General features: G+C 40.6%; 1 protein-coding gene across 1 annotated transcript in view; it reads right to left on the bottom strand.

Moving 5' to 3' along the window:
- The window catches only part of cdh19 (cadherin 19, type 2), a gene marked incomplete at its 5' end in the record, with an annotated part of 117,437 nt that overhangs the window by 70,672 nt on the left and 26,184 nt on the right, over positions 1-20,581 (bottom strand). Inside the window, 4 exons of the mRNA XM_079487967.1 lie at positions 3,925-4,061; positions 9,494-9,744; positions 18,685-18,869; positions 19,202-19,369. Of these exons, the coding sequence (XP_079344093.1) occupies positions 3,925-4,061; positions 9,494-9,744; positions 18,685-18,869; positions 19,202-19,369 (741 nt within the window). The remainder of the gene's footprint in view (positions 1-3,924; positions 4,062-9,493; positions 9,745-18,684; positions 18,870-19,201; positions 19,370-20,581) is intronic.

The raw sequence follows: 20,581 nt of genomic DNA, 5'->3' as shown, positions 1-20,581 counted from the left end.
TTTCCTTTCAAAACAGTTTGAAGACGTCTGGGCATTGAGGCTATGAGTTTCTGGAGTTTTGGTGTTGGAATTTGGTCCCATTCTTGCCTTATATAGGTTTCCAGCTGCTGAAGAGTTTATGGTTGTCTTTGACATATTTTTCATTAAATGATGCGCCAAATGTTCTCTATAGGCGAAAGACCTATACTGGACTGCAGGCCAATTCAGTGCCCGGACTCTTCTACGACGAAGCCATGCTGTTGTAATAGCTGCAGTATGTGGTTTTGCATACTGAAGTATACAAGACCTTCCCTGAAATAGACGTCGTTTGGAGGGAAGCATGTGTTGCTCTAACACCTTTATTTACCTTTCAGCATTTACATAGCCTTCCAAAACATGTAAGCTGCTCCGTGTGCACTTATGCACCTCCATACCATCAGAGATGCTGGCTTTTGAACTGATACTGATAAATGCCTCCTCTTTAGCCCGGAGGACACGGCATCCGTGATTTCCAACAAGAATGTCAAATTTGGACTTGTCTGACCATAGAACAGAATTCCACTTTGAAATAGTCCATTTTAAATGAGCCTTGGCCCACAGGACACAATGGCACTTCTGGACCATGTTCACATATGGCTGAACATATGCATGATAGAGCTTTAGTTGGCATCTGCTGATGGCATGGCGGATTGTGTTTGCTGACAGTGGTTTCTGGAAGTATTCCTGGGCCCATTTAGTAATGTCATTGACACAATCATCCAGTTTAAACATGTGCTATGTTATCTATGTTCTATTGTGAATAAAATATTGGCTCATATGATTTGAAATTCCTTTATTTTTTTATTTTATTCAAATTTAAAAACGTCCCAACTTTTCCAGAATTCGGGTTGTATTTATAACCTGCAGGTGTGATGGTAATTAACCACGTCACCTGCCAATGTTATTTAAAGCCAAAAAAATTGCCGTGTTTTACACACGTGTTTCACAACCGGTCGAACAAAGACTGTTCTCCTATAGCGTTTGAAACGGAGCATCGAGAGTAGCTTTTGGATTGGATTCAATTTATTGTCATTACACACATACAAGTACAGTGTAACGAAATGTAGTTAGAAGAAAAATACAGCATAACTTGGGAAAGGTGAGGAGAAAAACAAGCACACATTACACCATAGACAAGACTTGGAACCGGCGAAGTAATCCAGCTCCGGCAAGCATTTTGATAGGGAACTTAAACTGACTAGTCTCTTCATAAAACCTCGGATCTCTAAACAATCGTTTGTAACGATTACCAACTAAACTTACTACTGTAAATACCTAACTAAAGAAAACAATGATCAACCTCAATGATGACTTTTTTAACAAAGCAATATTCTGTTAATTCTTAAGAGCTGTATACATATATCAGAAATAAAGTGAAAGTGAAGGTGTTAATGGTGTTTGTGTTTAATTCTCCTCTCGTGAGATCTTGACAGATTTTGTGTATTCATCTTTTATTTACAGTTGATGTTCATCTAAAGCTGTGTGACTGTACGTCAGTTGTAGTTTTAGTTTTTTTCTGTTTTGTTCAACTATTCTTCAGTGATTCTGCTTGCTAGCAGCAAATGTTCATAAATAATCATCACTTCTTTATTCAATCTCATAAATGTTTGCCGTGTAATTTAACTAAGATTAAAAACTAAAATGATAATTTCACAGGAATTAACTGTGATGTTAGGGTAAACAATTAATACAATATTTTATTCTAAAAACCCACAGTAAAATCTTGTGAAAACCTAGCAGTGTTTAACAGTGAGTGTATGATTTGATGAGAGGCCATAGCCTCCTTTGTGCAAGTAGGACAGCTAAGACTTTGGGGAACGGCTAGACGAGCGAGACGGGGCGCGAGCAATCCGCGAGCCGGCCGGCTGACGGGTTAACGCTCACGATAATCCCCATATCACCCTTGTTGCTCGCCATCGCTGACGGCAGGGCCGTAGCAGCTGTGGTCACAGAACGGGAAGCAGACGATGTGGTGGCTGGATCTTGGCAGAACACAGCCACCGTGACCGCAACGTCTGAATTGCTATCCACCCGCAGTGAGGGCAGGACGTATACACGAAGGCTACCACAGTGGTCGGACCCCCGAACACCTGCGTCAGCCACCGCGTCCGTCCCTGTCCTCGATGAGTGTATTGCACCCATGAGATCAGCGGCCGATGCCAAGCTGAGGAAATTAGCTCTTTGAGAAAAACACCTCTGGAACTGCCAAGACACCCAGGGGAATCTCGGCTGAACCGCATCGTAGAATCCGGCATTTCGTAGATTGCCATCAGATGCAAAAACTCAGAAGTACAAAAGGCGAATGAATGAGCACGCTGTCTGTCTCTCTTTTATACCCGGATATCCGGGGGCGGAGTCCGGCATGCAAATTCTATTGGCCTTTTCAAAACTAGTCAGAAGATGATAGGTTGGTTCGACACAACGTCGAGAGACCGACAGAAAGGGAACTCCAAGTTCACTTAAAGAACGTTTACAAGCATACTTAAAATAACTAATTAATTTACTGAGGGTAAACTTTAAAGTGTACTTTTATAGATGACAACTGTGCTACAAGTAATGAACTAGTAAACTCCCAGTACAGCTAAGGAAAATACATAAGTATACTTGAAGTATAAAACTCCTTAGCTAATAGTTTACTGGGAGTTAACTTCAAAGTGTACTTTCATAGACTAAATTTGTGCTTAAAGTATTGAAGTAAACCATAAGTAAACCAACAATGTTACTTGGAGTAGTTTTAGTATAAATTAAAACCTAATTGTAGACTAGTTGTGTACTCAAAAGTTTGCTATAACTACACTTCAAATACACTTAAAAGTATACTTTTATAAACTAAAAAGTGGGCCAATTTATTCCCAAGCGGTTTTCAAATAGTACACATTCAAGAATATCACTAGTCCATTGATATTAGTGTACTACCTACATGAAGTATACTTAAAATATACTTGGGCTGCGTCCAAAAGCTCTAAAATGCTGAATTCGCAGGCAGGATTTCAAGGTAGGTCCGATTCCAATGTTTGCTTTACTTCCTGTCTCTTGAGATATCTCCATCAGGTCGGTTTTTGAAGGCTGCATGGCAGCCTTTTGAAGGCTTTCGGACGCACTCTTGAACTTTAAGTAAACTAAACAAATTAACTTGAAGTATGCTTCTGTTTGATAAGGGATTATACTTGATGACACTTATTACATACGCCCTTTCTTCATATTTAGCTAAACCAATGATTCCCTGACTGAAATTTATGTTTTAAATAACACGTTTCATGGATTTGATCTTTATCCGGTGTCTGCTTTAAGTGTAAATGGTCAACAACATGTGAGTAAGCTCACGCTTAACATTTCCAGATTGCTACCTATAATACGTGTTGGAGAAGAATTTAGTTGTTGAGCAAAGCTCATCATCATTTTAACAACAGTAAATTCACAAGATTTTTCAACATCCAAACATGCAAATATCCACAAAATTGTTTGGGTATTGATTTACATTTACAAAAGATGTTTCTCAGAAACAAAATCTGTGTAAATGTGCAGTTAGTTTCTGAGAAACATCTTTTGTAAATGTAAATCAATACCCAAACAATTTTGTGGATATTTGCATGTTTGGATGTCAGAGATATCAGAGATTCTGTCAAAGTACTGGAAGTGTAGTAAAGCATAATTAATTGTAGTCAGTCACTTGCCCAACACTGCATTTATGTCAGTAATAAAATGATAATTACTCAAATATTTGTCACTGCCAGTCCTTTGTACGAGATATACAAAACTTTCCAGTCAAAATGTCATTGTAATACAATTATTGATGATTTGTAATAAACAAAACATTTATGTTTATATTGTATTGACAACAATTATATTACAAAAATATTTATTTTACCGTATATACTCTACTTGATATACAGGGATGGTTCTCACTTATCTCTCTTGCAGTGATGGTCAGGTTGTGCCAGGCTGCTGTCTCTCGATCCAAAGGCTCAGCCACATATACAGTCCCATTACTAGGGTTAATTCTGAACATTTTTCTTCTGTCACTGCTTTGTGAAATGCTGTATCTGTTTAGGGATAACATATGGTAATTAATAGAATGAAAACAAACAACACAATACAACACGGCACAATTCCTTTTTATGTTTCATAAGCATATTTCAACAATTTACAAACATTGTCTTCCAAATAGCAGTACAGTTGAGGCCCAATACTGGGTCCTGCGCCCAGACCAGGTCCACACACCACTGTTTGATTCTGAGTAGAAAAATGACTGTGGCCCAGATTTGGCCCAGAGATTACTGAATGAAGGGCTGTGGCCCACCTTGTGAAAAATGAAGGAGAAAGCTTTCCAAACGATGCACACTATCGCCATCTTGTGGCCAAAGGGTGGAAAAACTGTCTTTATGATAATTTACTGTATATTTGTTGTGCTTCATGTAATATGTCACTTCACATCAATAACAAATAACCGGTTTTAATGTGTTAGTGTTAATGTAGCACTTAGGGCAAGGCTATACTGTCTGATTGATTCAGTCTATGACTGAATTTTAAAAGTATCACAACACAACATTTTTATGTATGTGCTTCGATCAACATATGCAGTTATTCACAGAAACTTTTTTTCTTAGTCCTGTAAGTTCGTAGGCGAGGCTCATGTTGTCATGGTTCTGTCTCACCTTGCTTTTATTGACCTAGTGGCAGAACCACGACAGAACCTCGTGTTTTATGCGGAGAGAGGCAATTATGGGCCTTTTCGCCTTACAATGAAGGGCTGTGGCCCACCTTCTGAAAAATGAAGGCGAAAGCTTTCCAAACGATCCACACTATCGCCATCTCCGGTCTCGTCCTTATGTTCTCTTATTATTGCTTGTTAATTAGTTGATGCCCCATGCCTGTTTTCCTCTTGAATTTTCCCTTATTTAATGCTGTCTTGTGTTGGATCATTGTATACATGTCTGATTGCTCTTGTCACCTGCCTTGTCAAGTTGTCAAACGTAAGTTTGTTTCATGTTTTGTATTTATTATTAAAAACCCTGTGTCAACCCCTTACCCGCTGTCTGCACTTGGGTCCTCGGTCTCCAAAAGAACATTGTTGAATAACTGTGATGCCACTCTACACTTTATTTTGTGGGTAATATAATTTATTTAAGATTTCTCTTAAGGATCAGGACGTGTTCAACCGTGCAAGGCTAGTGTATTTCTTTATTATTTACTACTTTTGCTTGCCTTATGGAATATTTTGGATTGGATTCAATTTATTGTCATTACACACATACAAGTACAGTGCAACGAAATGTATTTTTAGAAGAAGATAAAGCATAACATGGGGGAGGTGAGGAGAAAAACATGTACACAATACACCATAGACAAGACTTGCAACAGGGATAAGTAATCCAGTTCCGACAAGCAGCCATCTGATCCTGCTGCCATGGTGGCGCCGTATACAGACCCACTTGTCAGGCTGGCGGGTCAAAGCGACGGAGGCGATGGATCTGGGAATGGGTGACCGCCCTCGAGTGCGGCCTATGTTTGTGTGTGTGTGTGTGAGAGAGTCTGTGTGATAGTCTGTGCAGGTGTTTCAGTAGAATGTGGGAGGGACGCAAGAGCGTCTCTCCGTACTGCTCCACTCAGGGTTGAATTCCAGCACCAGCCTTGGCCAAGGCTGATACGGGGGAGTCGAAAAAGATAAGATTGATTGTTTAGTCTTGGGGCGAGCAACCGCATTCCATTTCCACGGCTACTCTCTTTGTCCATTTTGGTTTCCAACAATATCAATTTTCCTTTGCAAAGTCGTGAGCTTCTCCGTGATAGAATCCATATTGCGGTTATTAGTCTCATTTCCAGAGCCGACCGCTCTTCCCACGACTTCCATCATAACGGGCAGCCTTTTGAGACTTTTGAGAGCTGTTACCGTTTTCTTAATTTCTCGATAACTAAGGGCACAGCCTAATCCAATCAGCATTATACCTGTTATCATGGTTCCGAATAGGTAGATATCTTCAATATCCTCCACGGAAAGAGGAGCCAGACACACGATCCGCCATCTCTCCCAGGCGTCCATCGTGTAGCCAGCTGCGAACGTTCTGTCAGGGCAGACAGGTTCCCCCGAACCCAAGCTTCTCGTCGAGAAGATTGTGTCAATAGCGTTAAGAGACCAGTTGATCAGATCCATAATTTCAGTTGTAGAGCAGTGCAGAGAAAATCTCTCAATAGATGATACGAGACAAGACACGAGATCAGCAGGAAAAAAAAGGGAGGACGGGAGCAAGAAAAATGCAACTGCCTCCGTTGAGAGAGCGAAGAGAATATTATTTCACATGTGACAGTTGTAGTCCCAATTCACAACTGAAACAAAACCTGCGAGAGCCAAGGGTTTATGAATGTTTTTTTCAGAATATGAAGCAGTCACGTAATTGTGTCTAACAACTTAGCTTTGGACATCACTGATCACATGGTTATGGCTAAATGAATCTAGCTCTAGACAGCTTCACTGTGAGATGCTTCGTTTTTTCAATACAAGCTTCTAAGCCTCTGTGTCTTTAAGTCAGAGAAGTCCAACTTCAGACTATTTCATCCATGCAAGTGTTATGAGGAAAATACTACTGCAGCTGATGAAAGTTAATTTACTGAATCAAACACGGATCACTCTAATGGTTGACTTCAAGCCTAACTTGTTTTCAATAAAATATTAACTTGTTGATTCTCACTAAGATGATTTATACACATATGAAATAAAGTTAAAGTGGTTTGTAATATGTAAAGATTTGGAATCAATCTATCCAGTCTTTGGGCTATGGGAGGAAACCTAAGCACACAGAGAAAACCCACGATGACACAGGGAGAGAATGCAAACTCCACACAGAAAGGCTTCCGGTTCCAGCCAGGGCTCACACAGGGGACTTTCTTGCAGTGAGGCCCCTGATATAGCGTGATAGCATCAAGATGATTCAGTTCAGGTAAGTTGAGAGAACACTTTTTGTCAGTGTGTGGGTTGGATATGGGTCGGGGACCCACCCAGCAGCTTGTACTGAATCAGAAACTATCATGTTGCGGCCCGCAAGTAAGCCAGAAAAACGTTATGCCAGCATGGCATTTTCTGTAGATTCTCGGTCTATCAACCAGGGTTAGAAACCCTCACATCTTAACAAGCAAATATAGACCTAAACTGTCTACATGTTTTCTCAAGTATATTGTACCTGTTTTTCCCCCTCAAGGGATTTTCAGTTTTGTCTTTTGTAAATAAAGTTTCTGCGCTTGGGTTCTCTCCTTGTCCACAATCATGACAGAATGATCCTGCCACGTAGAACCCAGCAGACAGCTCGCTGGGCACCTCTCCAGAGTTGATCTCCCTCTCGAGGGTCGAGGTCTCCTTCAAGGGTCGAGGCAATTAGGGTCCCTCACCAGGGTCGAGGTACCTTCCTGAGGTCGATGTTGCCGGGTTCCCCTTTAGGGTCGACACCACTGGGTTCCCCTCAGCAGTTGATGCCGTTAAGATTCCCTCTAGGGTTGATGCCGATGAGACTCCCTCCAGGGTTGATGCCGCTGGGATCCACACCAGGATCTGCCCCTGTCCATGGCCATCCCTCTTGTGTTCCTGTCTGCGGGCCTCCCAGGAGATGTTTCTGGGTGCGGGCCTACTGGCTAATGTTCCTGTCTGCGGCCCACCAATGGGTGTTCTTGTCTTTGGGCCACTAGTATGTTCCTGTTTCAGGTTCCAGTCTCCTTTGTGTTCTCCGTTTTGGACTTTTTAGTTACCATTTTGCAGTGTTTAGATTTTTGTTCATGTTGTGTTCCTCGGCCCTGGCTCCAGTGCCCCCTTCTCAGTGACCTGTCTCCCGCAGTCATGAGCACGGTTCTTGGGCAAGAGCAACAACAACTAGGCCACTGTCGTTAAAAGTGGCCCCTCTTCTCGCTTCCTGAGTACATAGTGCCCCGGAGTGCCTTACAGTGCCCCGTTTTCAAGAGGAACCCCATGCTGTTAGTCTCGACATAACAACCCTCATGCAGAAAACGAGACGCTGTTCCATCATGTCACGGGGGCTGCGCCGGCACCCTGCAGTGACTGAAATGCCCAGGGGAAGTCAACAAACACCAGGATGAGTTCCGTTGCTCTGCATCGTAGATCAAGTAGGAAGAATTGAAGATCACTCAGCATAAGCCTTGCAGGCTCCGAAGAACAAAAAGGTGAATGAATGGACACGACGTGCCGTCCCATTCACCAAGTTCATTGGCCTTTTCAAAGTATAATCGGAGGTTATATCATAGGTTCTCAAGTCAAACCTCATTCTTTCATTCTCGACACAACGTCTCGTTCCCTCCATCAGGGAACCGAAGTTACATCTGTAACCAAGACGTTTTGATTTGTCTTTTGTAAATAAAGTATTTTGTTGTAAAGATGTGCCTGCGCTTGGGTTCTCTCCGTGTACACAATCTGGACCATTTTGTACTTTAAAGATATTGCAAGAATGCATGTCACAGAGAAAAGGATCCTGCTTGCTAACAGGACTATCACTGGATCTGCACCAGCATACTTTCACACCCTACTACCCTCCTACACCCCATCAAGAACCCTGCATTCAAACAAACGATTGCCTTCTCAAAAGGGCAATAAATCGCTTTTCCGCTCATTCTCCTAAACAACTCCTTCCACAACATTAAAAAACTACTTAAAACCCATCTCTTCTATGAATACTGGACAGACAAATGGGAGAAAAAACCTAACCCTCTCTCTTTCTCTCAACATGTATTGATCTAGCTTTTGTTGAAACTAGTAACTTGGCAAATCAGTGTCGCCATGGCAATGGTGCAATCAAGCTGCCACACCTATGGATCATCACCACCTGGTCCATATCAAGCTCACCCTTTATAACAGAGGAAGAAGAGGCAAGGGTGAGCTTGTTCTCCACAGAGAGTCCCATGACTAACGTGTGGTTTTCACTTCTACCAACCAACAGGCACATTCTGTACGTTTTGTGTTCGGGTCTGTACACACAGGCCTGCGCATTCCTGCACAAATTCACAGGCATTGCACTGCCCAATAGGAAGTTTATGCTGCGACATTATTTACAACATTGGTAACAGACTATTTTGCTTATCAATTACATGGGGCAACCTTGAGCAAAAGATCTATAGTGTTACTTAAGAGAGTGTTTGTGATGTTGTCTCATTTAAGAGTTGGGAAGATGAGTATCATGTTAATTTAATGTTAAAAAAACATGACATGTGGAACCACTGTACATTATTGAATCGTGTTCAACCAAAGAGCTTTCTCTTTTTCTTATTTTTTTGCAAGTTTGAGATAGAAACCTATACAATTGTGTTAAATGAAAGGGATTTGTTTAAGTAAAGAGAATAACAAATCAATTTTTGTGCAAAAATGGTTTGTTATTGCTACATATTAATTTCATGTTAAGAATGCATGATTCAAATATGTGGAATAATTTTGCATGATTGAATTTAAACCAAAGAGCCATTTTTGACTGTGTAAGAAACTGACCTTATGGGGTTGTTGGTGTCCATGTCTCTTGAGTAGATAGTACCAACTTCAGTGCCAATTGGAGTGTTTTCCAAAATGTTCCATCTGTAGAGCATTTCAGAGAAGATGGGTGGCTCATCCACATTCTTCACATTGATTTTGAGTGTTGTTCTGTCACGAAACTCCAGCACATTAAGGAAACGAGTGTCTACATTTTCATTAATGGCCTCTACGGTGATGATGAACCGCTTTTTGCTTTCGTAGTCTAGCAGCTACAAAGAGAAGAAAATTTATCAGAAAAGAGGACTATTGTATCGGATCCAAAATATACAAAGCAATCAAAAAGTGCTCTCACAATGAATTAAAAGAAACGTCTTTGAAAACTAACTTGAGTGATTTTTTTATGCTGTAACAGTTCCAGTAAATTTTTACCTGTAGATTTTTCCTAATTCTCTTCCCTTTCCTTCTTTAAAAAAAAAAAAATACACTTACTAACCTCACTATTCGTAGCTTTTTATACTGTGCTAGGCTTTAATGGACTAGTTTGATGCACTTATGTATTTTGTTGCCTATGTTGTTATAATTGCTTCCAATGTTTCCTCATCTGTAAGTCGCTTTGGATAAAAGCGTCTGCTAAATGACTAAATGTAAATGTAAATGTATGTAATTTGTAATTTCAATCTAGGGAGTCATTATAAGTAACATTTCTCTAGGCTAGGAACTAAAAGGAAGGAGGAAGTGTTAGTAAGACATACATGTTAGCAAGGAGTGTTTGCTCTATCCATGATTTCATCGAAGACACCCTGTACGAGGAACAATTATGTTCTACATCTCGATGTGAGTTTAATGGCTCACTAGAGGTTCTATAGTGGAAATATTTTTACTTTGCTGAACCTCATGTTGTATAGTTTATTTTGTTTTACTTTGTCCAGAGGGTTTTTGTATCTACCTGATTTGAGGACATCTCAACGGCATCGAGACTTTGATGTGTTGTACTCCTCATTTCAGGATTAAATTTGAGCTCCTTTACTAACTGTGGATTATCCTTTGATGGATAAACTTCAATCTCGTTATTTCAACCTCTTCACACTTACAATAGATTGATGAACCAAGGACATTTGTGGTAACTCTGGACTTTAATAATGGATGGTCATTTATGAGGGTGCTTCCAAACGGTGGAAGAGCTAATAATTCTTTATTTATTTTGGTTAATATCTTGGTGGTACTTCCCGTGGGATCCTGATCCTTGGACACGGAAACTAGCTCTAGGGACGTGGAATGGCCGGAGGGTGTCATGTTTGGGGACCACACAACCTCGTATCTGCTCTTTGCGGATGATGTTGTCGTGTTGGCCCTTTCAAACCAGGACCTTCAGCATGCACTCGGACGGTTTACAGCTGAGTGCGAAGCGGCTGGAATGAAAATCAGTACCTCCAAATACCTCAGTACCTCACCCTCGGAAAAGGGTGGTTTGCTCACTTCAGGTTGGTGGAGAGTTCCTGCCTCAAGTGGAGGAGTTTAAGTATCTTGGGGTCTTGTTCACGAGTGAGGGAAGGATGGAACGGGAGATTGACAGACGGATCGGTGCAGCTTCTGCAGTAATGCGATCGATGTACCGGTCTGTCGTGGTGAAGAAAGAGCTGAGCCGCAAGGCAAAACTCTCGATTTACCGGTCAATCTACGTTCCTACTCTCACCTATGGTCATGCGCTTTGGGTCATGACCGAAAGGACAAGATCCCGGATACAGGCGGCCGAAATGAGCTTCCTCGACAGGGTGGCTGCACGATTGCTTAGAGATAGGGTGAGAAGCTCGGTCACCCGGGAGGAGCTCGGAGTAAAGCCGCTGCTGCTCCACATCGAGAGGTGTCAGCTGAGGTGGCTTGGGCATCTGTTCCGGATGCCTACTGGACGCCTTTCCCGGGAGGTGTTCCGGGCCCGTCCGACCGGGAGGAGACCCCAGGGAAGACCTAGGACATGCTGGAGGGACTATGCCTCCCGGCTGGCCTGGGAACGCCTCTGTGTCCCCCCGGAAGAGCAAGAGGAAGTGTCTAGGGTGAGGGATGTCTGGGAATCTCTGCTTAGACTGCTGCCCCCGCGACCCGGCCCCGGATAAGCGGAAGAAAATGAATGAATGAATGAATGAAGGATGAATGAATGAATCTTGGTGGTAATCAGAAATGTTATACTTTTCTGACAAGGGAAATATAATGTAGTATTAAGTGGTGATTGATCCTTCCTCATTTATTGATGTGATTTCTGATTTACTTGTTACAATGCAAGGTTTGTGAAGGCAGCTGTCAGGACTCTGTCCTTCCCGTCTCTCGAGTTCTCCAGCTCACTGGGCAGAGTCATGACATTGCCACGTCTTTCGGGTTATGTTTTGTTGTGTGGAGACACGTGGCTTTTGCTGTTACTTGGCGCCACGTGTCTTCCTGTTATGTCTCTTAGCCCCGCCCTCCTGTCTCCCGTAATCTTCTCGTTAGGATTTCATTCCCATCACCTGCTCTGTGTTTCACTCTCCTTAGGGTTTCATTCCCATCACCTGCTCTGTGTTTCACTCTCGTTAGGGTTTCATTCCAATCATCTGTCGCCACTCTCCCCATGTAAATTACTCATTACTTATTAGTGTCTCCCTTTAAATAGCCCCAGGTTCCCTCTGTTCAGTGTTCGGTGCATTGTCCAACGTATGTTTATCATTACTGTTAACTGTTGGATATTTTGTTCTCGGTATTTTCCCCTTTAAACGCTTCCTCACGTTCTTGGAGTACCTGTGTTCATGTTTTAGTTTGTAGACATGTTATTAAAATTTTCGAAGACCCTTGTTTTTTTCCTCTCGTGGGAAGTTTTTGTTTTCTAGTGTTTGTTCATGTTTTCCCCATTGTGGGTTTTTGTTTAATAAAAGTTTTTTACGTTAACCCTTCGTCTGCCTGCATCTGGGTTCTGATTAAAAAACAGAAGAAGAAGGAAAGATGCAGAAGATTGGGAAATGTCTCCAAATCACCAGATTTTTGTGCTGACTTAGAAAGTGTAGGTGCACCTGCATTTGCAAGGCCTTAATGTCGTCTGAAAAGTGGAAACTGTACAAAACCATAGGAGTCCAGGAGACAAAAAGTATTAGTCGCCTTTATTTGATTTGATTTGCAACAAGGGATTTTGAAAATGCTAATACTTAAGCTGCGTTTATACCGCCAGAGACTGTGTCGCCAGTCTCTCGCAACAAGTTGTTAGAAGGCGTTCCTAGCTTTGGTTGTCCTAGAACACTTATAAACCCTGCAGTAACAGATGAGAGATGGCTGACGTGAGCTCCGCTGCTGTCCGCGAATGTGCAATCATGGCTGAGTAAAACGGAGCTGGAAACATCCCAGGCTGACGCTGGAAAATCCACTGTAAATTTTAATCGCGATTATAATACTTCTTCTACTTCTACTCCGCGTGTTTCTCTGCACAGAGCCCAGGCTTCGAGAACACGATCAGCCCAAATTTACTTCACTCCTGCACCGGCACACCCACGGCGAAAGGCGCAAGCCAGGACCGGTGCGATGACTCAACTGCTGACACCAGTCTTTGAGATCCTGATGTGGAACCGCTTTGCCGCCCTCTGCGAGACAGAATGCAACGCTGTGGTCATCGGAGACTCAATCGTCCGGAACGTACGCGCTTCCTCCACTAAAGGTAAGGTGCGCACTCATTGTTTCCTGGTGGTTGTGTTCTTGATGTCTCTGTGCAGGTACATGCGATCCTGAAGGAGGACGCTAATGTCGGAGCTGTCGTGCTGCACGCAGGGGTGAACGACATAAGGATGCGGCAGTCGGAGATCCTGAAGAGGGATTTCGGGAGTCTGATCGAGACGGTATGTGACGCATCCCCCGCGGCTAGGATCATCATATCAGGACCGCTTTCTACCTACCGACGAGGGAATGAAAAGTTAAGTAGACTATTTTCGCTTAATCAATGCTTGATGTCATGGTGTATTGAACAGAAGCTGCTCTTTGTTAATAATTTTGATCTGTTCTGGGAGCAGCCTAGGCTCTTCTGCCCCGACGGCCTGCATGGTACAATCCAATCTAACTAAGTAAATTATGGATTACCTCAGGGATCGGTTCTAGGACCCTTGCTATTCTCCATATACATGCTGCCCCTTGGAAACATTATTAGAAAACATGGTATTAGCTTCCACTGTTATGCAGATGATAACCAGCTATATATCTCATCAAGACCAGATGATTCCTCCCAGCTATCCAAATTAGCAGAGTGCATCGATGATATAAAACATTGGATGACTTGTAGTTTCCTTGTTTTATTTACATTTACATTTATTCATTTGGCAGACGCTTTTATCCAAAGCGACTTACAAGTAGTTTTTTTTTACAGTGACACATTACTGCAGAGCAATCAGAGGTAAGGCACCTTGCTCAAGGGCACTTCAGTCATGACCTGCTGGCACTGAGATTTGAACCAGCAACCTTCTGATAACAAGCCGAACGCTTTAACCCCCAGGCCACAACTGACTAAATTGAAGGATGTACTGTTACCCCAACAAATACAGTAAGAGATATAGGCGTTATATTAGACAGCAACCTGTCATTTCGAAATCACATCTCAAATGTCACAAAAACAGCCTTTTTCCACCTTAGAATTGTTGCCAAATTACGAAATATTCTATGTGTTGCTGACGCAGAGAAGCTTATTCATGCATTTGTGACCTCAAGACTTGACTACTATAATGCACTACTTAGTGGTTGTCCTGCATCATCAATAAACAAACTACAGTTATTTCGTTCAGAATGCAGCTGCCAGAGTTCTTACCAGGTCCAGAAAATATATTCACATAACCCCACTGTTATCAACCCTTCACTGGCTACCCATTAAGTATCGTATTGACTTTAAAGTTCTTTTAATCACTTATATAGCCTTAAACGGTTTAGCCCCTACCTACCTAACAGAGCTTCTATCACACTACAACCCATCACGCTCTCTAAGATCTCAAAACTCAGGACTTTTGGTAACACCTAGAATAACTAAGTGCACCAAAGGGGCCGAGCTTTCTCATACGTAGCACCTAAACTCTGGAATTGCCTTCTTGACGCAATTCAAATCTAGATTAAAGACACATCTTTTCACCCATGCATTCACTTAAAATATGCAAAATAAATGACTGAGAGACTGCATTAGATATTATTTACTAGAATTATTTAACTTGTAATGATTTAACACCATGCTATGTGTTTTACCTCTTTTGTGTTTTTCGTTTTTTCTTATTTCACCTGTAAAGCTAATTTGGAACAATGCACATTGTGAAAATAAATTTAATTGAATTAAATCATCGTGAAAAATTACACATTTTCTCTCACAAGCACAGGTAAGCGTTCCCGCTGCAGCGGTGCCTTAGGTCAGTCCTGAAGGAAGATTAAGAAAGGCAAAGAAGAACGCAGAGTCTGTAGCGCAGCCTAAAAGTAAGCACTGACAGAAAACATACAAAATTGAGTGGGAAAAGGACCCCAGTTTTGCAGGATGGATATGTGCTGTTTTAGGCAATGACACCAAAGCCTTCTGCTGGTCATGTCAAAAATTGTTTGTCTAGATAAATAGATGTATTTTGTGTTTCATTTTTAGGATCTTAACAGTGGACATGGAGGTATCAAGCCTATTTACTTCATTTATGACTTATCTTCTATAGCGCCTTAGAGTTCAAACTTGTAAAGCCCCTTAGAGTATTTGAAAGATACACAGTATATAAGAAAATATAAAAGCAAATATATACATTACAAGTAGCCAAAAGAACAGGAAAACATGTGTTTAAAGTTTCAATTTAAATTGGACTGACGTGGGGAAGTCCGGACAGAAAGAGGCAAGCTATTCCTGCGAAGGCTCTGTCTCTTCGACATTTAAGTCAAGATTGTGGTGTCTGTAGAAGCAATTCATCCTGGGATCTAAGAGACCTTACCGGATAGTAGATGGACAAATGAATCGGAAAGCTACCTAGGATGCTGATTAAGAAGCGCTTTGTAAACGAATAGCAGAATTTTATAGTTTATAGATGGCGGTGAACATAAAATTGGTGAAATATGATCTTGTTTGCGACTGCCCATTAGCAGACAGGCAGCAGCGTTCTGAACCATTTGAAGATGGGAAATGTAAGAAAGCGGTAACCCTACATACGGGGAATTACAATAATCGAGTCATAAAGAAAGGCATGGATAACGGTTTTCAAATTTCTCCTACTCAGGAGGGGTTCGACCTTAGCTAGTCAACGGATATGATGAAAACTGGTACTGACTATTTTATTGATTTGCTTTCCTAATTTGAAATTGTTGCGAAAAGGAAACCTGATTTTCAAACCCATGGTATGGATCTAGGGCGCCAAGGTCAATTAAGTCCCCACAAGGTTTTCCATTCGTCCCAAATAAGATTATTTGGGTTCAGCATTTAGAAGCATGGAGTTATTATTAAGCCATTATTTGATTTCTTGCAAACAGGCTTCCAATCTTTAGTAAGCCAAGTTATAATTTTGTTTAACCGGGATGTACAGTTGGATGTGGTCTGCATAGCAGTGATAGGATACCCCCAATTTGCTTATGATGGAACACAGCGTTATAATGAGAATAGCTGTGTTGCTAAAATCTATCGCTGGGGTACACAGCGAGCAAGCTGGGCTGTTGAAGTCTCTGTGCTATGCCATGTTTTAAAGCCTGATTGGAAAGTATCAAAAATGGAATTGAGATGAAGATGGTTTTGCAGCTGAATGGCAACAGCTTTTTCAAGGATTTTTGATAAAAACAGTAGATTTGAGATAGGTCTATAATTTGCGCAGGACGTAACATCGAGAGAGGGTTTTAGTCAGGATAGGTGTGGCCATGTCATAGTGTCATAGTGGCCATGTCGGGACCGTTCCAGTTGATAGACATTTATTTAGCAATCAACTGCACGGTAATTCTATTAACTGCATCTAGTCATCAATTGCACTGTAACTTCAATAACTGCATTAACTAATCAACTGCACGGTAATTCTATTAACTGCATCTAGTCATCAATTGCACTGTAACTTCAATAACTGCATTAACTAATCTACTGCTCTGTAACCGTATTAACTGCATTAACTCATCTTCTGGACTGCAACCTATTAACTACATTAATTCGTATACTGCACCGTAACTTTAATAACTGCATCAACTTCTACAACTGCATTAACTCACCTATTGCACTGCAACTTTAATAGCTAATGTCAATAATTTATGCATACCTAAGTCACTTGCACTATTTTTAGTCTAAATTATTATCTGTTCATATCCACCTGTACATTAATGCTCATAGTATATAGTCATCTGTATATATTGTTCATAGTTACTGTCATATTTTCATAGAACACACCTACTGCAAAATATTTTTATAGTCCATGCCCACTGTATTATATTTTTCATATTGTATTCTGTATTTATTCTAACTGTATATCCTGCACTTGCTAACTGCACTTCTGGTTAGACCTAAACTACGTTTCGTTACACTGTACTTGTATATGTGTAATGACAATAAAGTTGAATCTAATCTAATCTAATCTAATTTATTAATAATACTTATTACACGGCTCATTTGAATGCTTGTCCAGTCTCGACATTCCAAGGGTTGTTATTTTCAAATAACAACCGCTCAAAACTAATAACACCCTGAAAACCGGATTAAGAAGGGAAGGTTAATATTACAAAAATTGACCGCTTCCGCTTCGCGTCAGGTCCTGATCACACTGTCAGGGTTTATCTCTGTGATAACAACCGGCTGCCTGTACATAATCCCTTACATAGAACATCACAGCCGACTGCGTCGAACATCTGATTTAGGAAACGTGATGGGAGCGCATCGTGAGGGGAAGAGGTTGGTTTAAGTTTGGTCCCAAAGGGAGAGGTGTAAACGCGCTCTAGTGGGAGCTGGATAACGCAACCTCAGGAGCAGGTTTTGTGCAAGTTTTGTTCATTGTTCAAAAAGGAACAATATCGAGATCTGTTTTTCAACATTTTAGACATCATTGATTTGCCTATGGAGAAGAAATTGCATAATGATATAGTTTTTATAAATTATTGTAAGAGTTTTGAGGGCAGACCTGACCGATTGAAAAGTGACGGTCTCCATTCCCTCCTGGGCTGGTTATTTACTCTCGTCTGGAAATATGGCATTTAGTCTTAATGCTAAAACTTGACTCACTGGGGCCCAGGTCAGGGAGCGGACATAATTGCATAACCAACTGTCTGTTTGCCGCCTCACGTCACAGAATACACAAAATCCACAACATGCAATAATCCCTTCTCCCAAACATCATAAAATAGAAACTGTATCTGTCTCCCAGATTAGCAAACATTACATAATGCGTAAATCTCTTAAAGGTAATTTAATAAATGTTAAACAAATTAAACATGAACCAAATGCAGATAATCAACTGTTATGACTCGGATTGCTAAATATTAGATCTCTCTCTAATAAAGCAGTTTTTGTTAACGATATGATGACATGTCATGTCTGGCAGAAACATGGCTAAAGCCAGATGATTATATTACTTTTAATGAGTCTGTCCCACCAGATTTTTATTGTAAACATAAGCCTCATCTAAAAGTCAGAGGGGGAGGAGTTGCTGCACTTAACAATGAACCTTTAGCATGTGCAGGTGGTAGATCTTTTTCCTAACTAGTGCCCAAACTCTGGAATAATGTGGAAACTGAAACTGGTCTTCTGAATAATGTGCAGGAGGCAGATACACTCTGTCAGTTTAAATCTAGATTAAAGACGCATCTCTTCAATCGTGCCTATACAGAACTTCTATAATACAAATCCTCTAAGAGATTATTAGGCTGCATTATTTAGATCAACCGGACCCAGGAGCACTTCCTTTAACAACCGATGCACTTGTATGACGTTATTCTGATCTATGCACTAAAGTTGGTTAGCAGTGTGCCCAAAATCTTACAAAGTATTATAGCCAGAATGATGTGAGAAGAAACAAAATACACTTTAATCGCATAACATCGCTTAATGGAAAGAAAGTCATTCCGCAATATTTTTTTTATTTTTATTGAAATTTAGAAAATATCGCTTAAGTTTTGCACAGATCTATAACTAAAACCTGACTACTAATATTCAATTACATGGTCATCCACTCTGCAGTCCTTAATATTCAGGAAAAATGATAAATGATTACATACACTGTATCAAAAATGCTATGTTTTACCTGAGCCAGTAAAATAATTCCCTCTTGAGTGTTGGGGTCTGTCTGGATTGTGAAGGTGTTGCTTTCCATGTCGTCTAAGCTGTATTTCATCTTTGCATTAACACCAATGTCCCCATCCTCAGCCTTTATTCTGCCCACTGTGGTGCCCACCGGAGCAGACTCTGATATTGAAAATGTGTACAAATCTGGAGACAAAGTTGAAAAATAAGGAGTGGTGTAAATAAGATTTGCCTGCCTCTGCAAAGTAAAACACTTTTTTTTAACACAGATGTTTATCTGGCTATGAGTTTGATTACATGACATCAACATCAACACTGATTTTAAATACATCTTATCGTAATCTACTGCCGACTTTATTTTGTGGAAATTGTGTAGGTGATTAATTCTGCCTGGCTGTTTCAATCATAAGAATGCATAAAAATAGCCACTTGCATTATGTTTAAAACAGATTATTAAATCATAATTTGCTTCATTCTGTTTTCGTTAGAGAAAAGTGGTTTTATTCAAGCAAGCTCACTGTGCTGGAACATGGGCCCATTGTCATTGACATCAGTCAGGCTGATGGTCACTGTGGTTGTGGCGCTGTAGCCTCCAGTAAGTCCAAGCATATCTTTTACCTGAACCACAACCAGATACATATCCCTGGCCTCTCTGTCCATATCGGGTAATGATGTCACTATTATACCTGTGATCGAGACAAGAAATAATAACAATTACCTAACACTTAAAAATGAACATCACAACTTTTATGTTTGTTTATCACAACCAGATACATATCCCTGGCCTCTCTGTCCATATCGGGTAATGATGTCACTATTATCCCTGGGATCGAGACAAGAAATAATAACAATTACCTAACACTTAAAAATGAACATCACAACTTTTATGTTTGTTACATTTTGCTAAATAACATCACAAGGCAGGGCTCCTTATATCTAGTCCTGCAGGGACACCGCTTTGCACAGTTTAGCTCCAACTCTGAACAAAAACATCTCCCTGGGATGTAATCTTGATTAGCTTACTTAAGGTCTGTTTGACCAGGGCTGGATTTAAATTATGCAGTGTAGTGGGCCTTCAAGATTGGAGGAGCTCTGTCATTGAAAAAAACAATCCAAATCAAGAGCCCAACTCAATGAAACACAGAACACCAGGAGGGTGACATTCAAATGAAGAGTTTGGTGAGATAACTCCGTTTTGTAAAAAATAGTGTCCTCTTGATGTATCAACACTCACATAATGACCCATGTATTAAATACAAAATAATAATAATAAAATATACCCACGAGCAGTAACTTACAGGGTCAAGCCCAACAAGGCACAAAATGACACATATGTGGACATTTCGGATAATGAGTTATGGAAAAGCAGATCTAAAGACAAGTAAAAGCACTTACTTGGACTCCCCTTATAATAAATTTGTAAACAGAGCTATTTAAATAGAAACAACCCTAATGTTATAGCAATAGTATGTTAAGACACTGCATTGGCAGTATTATAAATGTTATTGTTGCACATACATGCATTTATGTGTATTATTTTATTGTTTATATATATAGATTGTTTGATTATTTTAAGGGATTTGCAGCATCATACATTTTCATTTTACTGTGAGATGGACAATCAAACATTTACTTGTCCTGAACCTTAGGCTTTATAAAGGCTTAAATGAGATGACTGACCCTGGTTAATGGCACAAAGACTATTCTAGTGGAAGTAGAGATTGACTCTGGATTCGAAAGAAATCAGTGCCATGTTATGCATTCTGTTGTAAAAGCAGGCTGTTTAATTAAAGGATGTATTAAATAAGATGGTTCTGCCAATCTCATGTTAATCTTTTGTACCTGTAGAGTAGTATTGCATTCTTCATACCTCTGAAAAGGGTTTAGTTTGCTCACAT

Source organism: Barbatula barbatula (genome assembly GCF_947034865.1).
Source record: "Barbatula barbatula genome assembly, chromosome: 23".
Taxonomy (NCBI): Eukaryota; Metazoa; Chordata; class Actinopteri; order Cypriniformes; family Nemacheilidae; genus Barbatula; species Barbatula barbatula.
Note: the sequence above shows the minus strand (reverse complement) of the source record. Positions and strands in the feature narration are given on the sequence as shown.